The sequence below is a fragment of the Phoca vitulina genome, unplaced genomic scaffold (genome assembly GCF_004348235.1).
Source record: "Phoca vitulina isolate PV1807 unplaced genomic scaffold, GSC_HSeal_1.0 scaffold52, whole genome shotgun sequence".
NCBI lineage: Eukaryota > Metazoa > Chordata > Mammalia > Carnivora > Phocidae > Phoca > Phoca vitulina.
The window spans coordinates 1,368,176-1,377,287 of record NW_022589755.1 but is presented as its reverse complement, the minus strand read 5'-3'; the positions used below and the strand labels follow the sequence as shown (position 1 = coordinate 1,377,287).

Below are 9,112 nucleotides of genomic sequence, written 5' to 3'. Positions count from 1 at the left end.
ACGGCAAACTGGAGGGACTGTGGTTTACAGTAAGGTTCTTGCAGAAATTCTGAGGCCCTTTAGAGCTAACTGCTCCTCTTGCTCTCCAGTTAAAGAAAGGTGGGGCGAAGGGAGAGTTGAAAACAGAACTAAGAAGTCCAGACCTCCGAAGGCAGTAGGTATGTGATTTTTATGACCAGCGGAGACTTGGCTTCCCCATTTCCTTGAACCTATGCAGGTGAGCTCCAGTGGAATTGCTTGCCAGCTAGTACACACAGCAGAGCTCCCACCAGCAAACCTAGGGTTGCCAAATTCCTACTTTTTCCAAAGAGAGGTTCAGATTTTTATGTGAAACCATTTCTGCTTGGCATGCAATATACTTAAAATGTACTTTGTAAGGTCACACTTAAGAATGGGCGTGCACAAAACAAAAATGCAACAGCTGGTACACTAGTAAATTTTAACCATAAGTATTTTCATCTTTTAACTCTGTCTGGCCGCCCAGGCAAATACTATTTTGTGTTGTCTAGAATTTTACATCATTGGAATCTTAAAAGTGGGTACTACTCTTAAAAAGTTGGCTTAAGGGTACATAAGTGCATAATTAATACTCTGACGGCATTGAATAGTGCGATTTTTTTTAATTGCCAAGGTGATACACTTACTTGTTCATCCATTCACCTAACACATGGGTCTTCTGCAGCTGACTGTGAACATACAAATGCTCCCAAAGTGGGTTTTGATACAGCTCGCAGTGCAGTGCCCGAGTCTCTAGAGTGCTGGTGGTTACTCTGGTTCTTCCGTCATCCTCACCACTTGAAACGTGGTCACCTTTGTCCCAGTCTTTGTCAGTAGTGGCTTTAAAAGGTGTGTAGTGGTGTGTCACCATGGTTGAATTAACGCATTTCCCCTAACAAACTCAGTTTGCCACCTGTACCCTTGCATAAATATTTGCTAATTCAGACAAAAAGTGTTGGAAAAGTTTGCTAGTGCAATAAAAATTAAAAAGGAAACCAATAACTTTCACAGTTGTTTGTGCTGTTGACAGTGTGACGGCCACATACACTTTAAGGTTAGTTCTGCATGTAAAAGTGTAAAAGTGTTTTTAAATCTTTCCCATTTCCAGCTGTGAGCAGGAAAGTTGCCCACCAAAATGTGCCTTTAGAAGAAACGGTCAGTAAATGGTCTGTTTTCAGCAACTACTGCTACACAAACATAGCAAATAGTAAAATGCACTGAGATATATGAAAGGGACAAAAGTTTTAAGAATATTACTATGCAAATAAAGGATTAAATCAATTTAAACGTAACAAATCAGTTAAAAGTTCTCTTGATCTCTCTCCACATTCCAGAGAAAGGTTTAAACATTTACCACTTGCCCTTAAATCCTGGGACCTAACCTCTGAGCCCTTGGGAACTTCTGCCATGATAAACAAATGCCCTTTGTTTAACACTACTTGCGGCCTTGGGTCATCCATATCCAATAGTGTGTGCTCATCCTGTGATTTATGGGTGGTGTAGAGCTTAGGCCTGTCAACTTGACCTCTGGAGCTGCTGGGGGAGACTAAGGCCAGGCCCAAAGGGCTCCCCTTGTCCACAAGACAGAGCTCACACAAAAAGGCCCCAGAGTTACATGCAAGCCAAACTTCACAGCTATTATAGACACAGTTCCCTAATGACCATGTGAGAGAGACCACGCCGGTCTCTCCTGGCCTCTGCACCCTTCTTTCCCTGTGCTAAATTGTCCTTATTCAAATAATTTAAAAAATGAACCAAAAAACACTCCCTTGGGTTCTTGGGCAGGCCTTTCTAGTGAATAATCACTGAACCTGAGGAGTGGTCTTGGGGGATTCAAACATAATTACTGTGTCTTAAAAGCGTTCCACTAAAATTAAATAGCAACTACCCCTGCAGGTAAAGTTTTGGCACATGCACTTACACCGTTCTGAAACCAAAATTTTCTCATGCCTTAAAAATCCTTGCAACCCATAAACCTAAATTCTCCCTTCATAGGATTTTCATATGGTACATGCCAGAAAGGGGAAGGAATGTCTCTGTCTGACATACCTCTCCACCCTTTTCTATCCTTTTTTTTAACCCATCATTATTTCTCCTAATATTTCTTCCATCTCACATACCCACACACACCCAATTTACATAGGATCTGAAGGGATCTGAACACCCTTCAATTCTTTAAAAATCAAATACACTTTTTTTCAAAATGCATTTCATAACTTCAGGACACCAAAACAAGTGTAAACCGTATTACTTCTCCATATAGCTGCCGAAACCAAATTACCACAGATGTGGGTGGCATAAAAAACCTATACCTGGGGCCGCCTGGGTGGCTCAGTCGGTTAAGCTTCTGCCTTCAGCTGGGGTCATGATCTCAGGAGTCCTGGGATCGAGCCCCACATCGGGCTCCTTCCTCGGCAGGGGGCCCGCTTCTCCCTTCCACTTGTGTTCTCTCTCTCAAATAAATAAAACCTTTAAAAAAAAAAAATAACACCTGGTTCCTCTTAACTGGTTCAAGAGCTCAGAAGAGTGTGGTCACATAGGCCCCGGATAAAGTCTAGGCCTCCGGAGGGGCACAGGCCTGGGTACCGGCTTTAGGGTTGAATCCTCATCCTTTACACCTTTTTCCACAGAGGCGCCACCTTTTCCTTATGTTCATCCTTGGCTCAAGATCACTTTCCCCTCATGTTCATCAAAGTTGAGCCCCTTAAAGTTTCCAGTCACCAATTTAAACTTCTTTGTAGAGTAGCAGTGTCTCTCCCTATGACTGCATCACCTGGGGCAAACAGCTGAAAATCAAGGTTTCCTCAAACTCAACATTTGCTAAGCCTTTGTCTTTTTTTCCTTCACCAAAGGACAGGAGAGGATTTTATTATTGTACATGTATCACCAATTCAGCCACAAATGAAAACACATAATTAGTCCCAGAAGTCTGAGAGGTCCAGGGCAATGGACCAAAAGGTCTAGGCATCCAGAGCAAGAAGACAGAGGTCTCTCATTGCAACCCAATGCCCATGGAATGTTGCAGATTCCATTGAATCCACGCTCTAAAAAGTAGGCCTGCAGTCCGGCACACTTGGCATCAGCATCCCTGCCTTCTGGCTTTCCTTGTCTCATGGTCCTATGGCTCCATGGGCGGCACCAGCCAGCAGTTTACACCTTGGCTCTGCCTCCTCTTTCTTTTATGGCTAAAAAATCCTGCAACATTTCTTCCTCTGCTTGGCTCTCAAATAGCACAGAGGTGGTTTCCAAGAAGATGGCACACTAAAGGCCAAGAGCCACCTTTGCAAAGGCTTGCTCCTTAATAAGGTTAAACCAATACATAAGGTGGTCAAGGAGCACAAAAGCTTTTAAAAACTTACTCATTCCAAAAAAATCAGGATGCAGAAAAGAAGTCCCACATCACCTATCAAAGGGCTCTGCTAGTCTTTCTTCTACTTTGAAGTTAACTAGGGTCATTGAACCTCCTAAGAATTTCCACATTCTAAATTTTGCTTCTTGCAGCAACCCCGTTGGATAAGTGGTGTAGAGTGCTAGGGTCATCGTGGGGGGCAGTGTCCTGCACACCATCAGAAACTCAAAACAGAAAACCACCTTATTACAGATACAGCACTACAGCACAATATACGCTAGAGGTCGTCATGGCAGAAAAGCAAGCTCATTTAAGAACACAGCCTAAGCACCTACAAACAAGCCTGTTAACATACAAAAGCGTGTTCTCAAGATGTCACCTTTATCCGAAGGAATACAATTTTTCCTACGTCTGAAACAGACACGTTACAAACTTGGAGCCAAGATGCCTAAAATTAAACCCCGCCGCGGGGGGGGGGGAGGAGCTGAGTGAAGAGCCGGACTTGGGGCTCGACCTCACGACACCGAGATCATGACGCGGGGCAAAACCAAGGGTGGGATAAGGCCACCCGAGCCACCCGGGCGCCCCGCCCCCTAAGCAACCTTCTAGGCTACGGTTTTCAGCTTCCGTATTTGCCTGGCTGGTCGGTTGGTTTCCCAGCGCCTTCCCGTCTCTAGAACTACGCCAAGCGCGGCGGAAGTCGGTTCCTTTCCAGAAGCACGTGAGCTCGTGGAGTGGGCGGGGCCCCAGTGTCCGCAGCCTCGCGGAGGCCGAGCCTCTGCCGCTGAGAGGGTGAGGGCCGCGCGGAGAGCCCGGGACTCGGGCGGGAAGGGGCGCAGGCAGGCCGGGGTTGGGGGGAGCCGGCCGGGCCCCAGGGCGCGGAGAGCGGAGAGAGCCTCTGGGGGCGCGATCCGGCAGGTGGCCGCACACGGAGCCCCCGGCAGCCGAGGCGCCACGACGCGCCCGGGCTGGAGACAACCTGGTGGCAGGAGCACGGAGGACGAACGTGGGGGCCTCGACACGCCTCGCGGGAGATGGTGCAGGAGGCGCGCAGGGCAATGGCGCACCCCGCGGCCCGCACCGCCCGGGGAGACCCTGGGGCGCCACCCAGCGCCGGCTCGCGCCTGCCGCCGCCGCCCCCACTGGTGACCCCGAGGGTCGCAGCTCCAGCCCTGAGGCGGCTCCGGCCCCGATGCCAGCGTCACAGCCACGCACGCCCACACGCAGGCTGCCTTTTCCCAGCGGCCGCCTCAGTGGCTCGTGGAGGCCCCAGCGCCTTGTCACAGGGCAGCAGCTGGGACGCAGCTAGGACGGGACTCCCCTCCACAGCCGCCAGCTTCCGTTCTCGGCAACCTCCTAGGCAAACACCGGCTGCAGCCCGCCGTCGGGCACGGCGACGATCCCAGCCTCTGGCCGCAGGAGACGACAGCCCGCGCCGGCCCTCGTCAGCCAGCGCCTCAGGCCCAGAAACCCAGCCACACAAACCACGGTCCGCAGCCCACGGTACCGGCTGCAGGATCCAGGGCCGCCTGGAACAAGATTCTAAGGAACTGCCCCTCGGGGGCCAACAAGGACACTCCGCTCGCGGGCACCCAGAGGCAGGGGGTGGGGACAATGGCTGCTGCCTCCCGCGGTGCCGCCGACTGCGAGCTGGTCCTCCTCCCCAGCACCTGCCTCCGCAGCTGCCGTCCCCAGGGCTGCCGGCCCCAGAGTCACCCTCCGCGGGCCTCCGCTGGAGGATCTCAAGGGCACTCCTTCCGAGGACAGGGGCCTCAGTCTCACCCTGGTCTGCGGCGACAGTGAGGTGTTGGAGCCCCTGCTGCATCCCGTGGACGGGCGCTCGCTGCTCAGGCTCCCTGTCCCGTCGCTCGTGACCATCTCCAGGAGCCACAGGAACCGCCAGAACACACAGCAGGGGCGGGCATCAGAGGAATGATCGCCGCCTCGGGGGCGTGTGGCCACCCTGAGGTCCCATCCCAACGCCAGAGGCGCACGGCCAGGGGCCCCGGGGGCTGAGGGCGCTGCTGCCGGCCTGTGCGCTCCCTCGACGGCGTGTCCAAGCCCGGGCAGATGTAGCGTGGAAACCGCTCCTCACGGGAGGAAGCGAGCGCCTAAAGGAACGATGGCGGTTTTCGCCCTTCTGCCGAGCCAGCGTGGAGAAGCGAGGCGCGCCGCCCCAGAGCTGCCCCGGGGGCGCCTCCGAAGCCAGGCCGGCGTCTCGCAAGGACGAAGGTCAGGGCAAGGTCCCCTCCCTGGGAAGCGGCGTGCCCACGGGCCGGGACGGCAGACGGGACCCCGCCGCCTTCCGAGATCAGAAGGGGGGGGACACACACGGCCGCCGTCCCGAACGGCCCAGAGGAACCCCCGTGGAACCCCCGTGGGCCCGGGAGCGCCGCAAGCAAGGCGGGGAGGCACGAGGCCGACGGGGTCGAGAGGCCTCGGGCCACAGCAACGCAGGGGGGACAGCTCGGCTGCAGGCCGGTTACACCAGGACACTTCACGGCCTAGAGCCCCCGACACAGAGTGGTGCCCGGGTACCCAGGACGCCCACTGGCCCTCACGGCCCCCACGTCTCGAGGCTCAGCCCGGCGGGCAATCCGCGGTGCTTCGGGAGCTCATCCGTTTGCCACCGGAGGCTTATAAATCCCAAGGAGACGCGTCTGGTCCCAAAGCCCCTGAAAGGGCAAAACACGAGCCACCTGAAGCACCGCCAGCGCCCTGTGGGGGCTCGAACCACCGCCGTCTGTCGGCCGTGTCACCCGTCGGCCCTCGGCCTCCCAGGCAAGGTGCCCACCGCACACGGGACGCGCGCCTCCGCCGCGCCCACTCGACCCCCGCCCTACAGAGTACTGGGGGCTCAGAGGCCACTGCAGACGGGCACCTGGGTACCGTCGGGGCTCCGGGTGGGGAGCACACAGCGGCCCGCAGGCGAGACGACGCAGAGATGAAGGCCAGCGTGGGCCGGCCACAACCGTGCGGCAGAGCGGGGCAGGCCAGGCTCCGCACCCCTGCCCGCGCACCGCGCACCCGCCCCGCAGGGGAGAGGAGCCGGGCCTCCCCCTGCCGCTGGGTCCGGTGCGGAAGAGGGCGCTCACTACGCGGCCCGCTCGTGAAAACGCCCAGCGAGAGCCCAACACGGACAACAGCCCTGGGCCTGCTTCAGCCCCCAGGCCCCTTCTGTCGCCGGAGTACGATCCGTAGTCTGGAGATTTCCACCTGACATAACGCTGAACCGTGTCGGGTGGCATAGCTGCCTAGGACCGCATCTCAGGGCCCGCAGCAGGAGCGAACCGGCCAGAGGACCCCGGCTGCCCCCGGGTGCTGGAGGCTGGGGACTGGAGACAACCCCGCAGCCCGAGATCCGGGCCCATGGTGCACAAGGGCTGCCACGAAATGACTAGTAACTCAACGTGAATCAGGGTTATCAACCCCACGGACTAGAGATCCGGGTGCACAACGGCTGGAACAGAAGGGCAGACTTGCAACCCCTAACACGGATCGGGGTTATCGTCAAGGTCAGACTTCGAGCTCCTCTGGATTAACCCCCTTGAAGCACAGGGAAAGCCGTTCCACCGCTCACCTAATAGCAAAAAATGCCATTTTTGAGCGAAAAAACTACGTTTCTTAAGAAGGAACCTATTTATGGATCCTAGGGGCCTCCTGGACGCTTGGTCCGCCTACTAACCCCCAGAACAACCACCACCACCAGCCAAGAGCCCCTGGGGCCATCTGGTCGACCCGCAGGGAGTCTCCAGAACCGAGAACCCTGCGGGCTGGTTACGGTCTGCCCACGGGCGCACGCGGCGGGGCTGACACCGGGGGCGCTGAAGTTCGGGATTTGGGAAAAACCCTCCCTGCGGCACTGCCCCCCCAGCAGACCCCACGCGGGACTGCTGAAAGGCCTTAAGCCCCTTATCTGGGCCAACTCGCAAGGCCCGGGACGGTTTTCGCCTCGAGCACAACTTCTAAAGGCCGAGCGCGACCCGCGCCCGCCCCGGGATGTGGGCCACCGCGGGCCGCCTTCCCTCCACCGCACGGGCGCTGGGCCGGTCCAACCACGTCTACGCGCTGGGACTTGGAAGAACTTCCGTGGAGGCGCCAAGGATCAGCGGAGCCCCGAGGAGCCGCAGCCACATCTCCGCGCCTCACCCCGTCCTTCCCGCACGTGCCGGGCCCGTCTCCACCCGCGGAGCCGCAGGCGTCTCGGCGCAGCGCGCAGGGCACCCTCCCCCTGCCCCGCGGAGTCTCAGCTCCCGCGGGCGGAGAAACACCACGCGGGTGCTAGTCGAGCCCCCTTGGGCGCCCCCACAAGTTCTCTCTTCCCTGCGGCTGCGGCCCCCACCACCCCGCAGACCTGCGCATCCAAATCTCCAGCGAGTGGATGTGCGGCGACGCGCCGAGAGAGCGGGACGACCCCGCCAGCGCCGCCGGCCTCCTGGAATCCGCCTCGGGTGTCGCGGCCAAATCCCGTCCCTTGTCGATTTCGCCGGAGCTCCGGGGGGAAGCAAGTGCAAGAGCGGCCCCCCGATGGCGCCGACGGCCGGCGCGAACGTCAGCGGGACGCATCTGCATCGCCGGCCGGCGAGGGCGCATCGCACGGCCCGGCGTCCGAGCTTCTCCCGCCCCCACGCGGAGCGCGTGTCTCGGCCGCGAGGAAGCCCTGCTACAAACCTCGCAGCCGCAGACTATGGAGTGTTTCGTTTCCTGCCAAATACGGGCCGCTGGCACCTAGTGTTTTCTCGCCACTGTGGTCTGACATGGTCCCCATTCCTCTCCTGCTTCGGGACCCCCGCATGTGACAGGCGTCATGTGGCCCCCCGCGGCATGTTGTGCCCCTCATTTCCAGGGGGAACTGAGCATTAAGAAGTCTTTCAAAGGCATTATTAGTCTTTCCTGTTGTTACCCAGTTACTTCCACAAATTAAAATACCACGGGCAGGGCGCCTGGGTGGCTCAGTTGGTTAAGCGACTGCCTTCGGCTCAGGTCATGATCCTGGAGTCCCCGGATCGAGTCCCGCATCGGGTTCCCTGCTCGGCGGGGAGCCTGCTTCTCCCTCTGACCCTCCCCCCCCATGTGCTCTCTCTCTCTCTCATTCTCTCTGTCTCAAATAAATAAATAAAATCTTAAAAAAAAAAATACCACGGGCACATTTTTACACACTTATAAAACTGGCAAAAGGCTTATTTAGCTTTTCAAAAGATTTAACATTAGAAGTTTGCCAAGGGAAATGCTCTAAAGAAAGATTGGAGGAAAAGTCTCCTTTTTTGTACCAAAGAGAATTCTCTTCTTATTCTTAATTTGCTTTTACACCTACGCACCTTCCTCCATATTTCTTCAGATTGGTGAGATGGGTGATTCAGGTCTACTCCAGGTGGACAGTTGTGCGTTGGTGACGCTCCTGGAGATACACAGAATGTGACAAGTGGGAGATTATGACACACCTCAGAAGAACCTGTGAGCCCCTACACATACATCCTGGGGACACTGTATGACAACTGAGGCATGCCGACACCCCTCAACAAGACTACGCATACACGTGCATTATACCATGTCCGTTGCCAGAAAAGATGCACAATAGACGTGAGACACACAACCGGCGAATACAGCTTTCACCAGGGGCTTGTGAGGACAGAGGGAGGTGCTGACCCGCCCTAGCAGGTATGAGGACACAAGGGCACAAATACTGCAGGGAGACTTGTGAGACAGGCATGGCGTAGGAACACCCAAATGCCTGGTGTGTGGATACACACACACACACAATCTCCA

At 56.3% G+C, this 9,112-nt stretch overlaps 1 protein-coding gene across 1 annotated transcript; it reads left to right on the top strand.

Moving 5' to 3' along the window:
* The first annotated feature begins 6,454 nt into the window (after positions 1–6,454).
* On the top strand, positions 6,455–8,260 carry LOC116622046 (translation initiation factor IF-2-like). The gene has a single exon (XM_032388180.1). It carries the CDS (start codon positions 7,346–7,348, stop codon positions 8,207–8,209), a length of 864 nt encoding a protein of 287 aa, XP_032244071.1. The 5' UTR covers positions 6,455–7,345; the 3' UTR covers positions 8,210–8,260.
* The last annotated feature ends 852 nt before the right edge of the window (positions 8,261–9,112 follow it).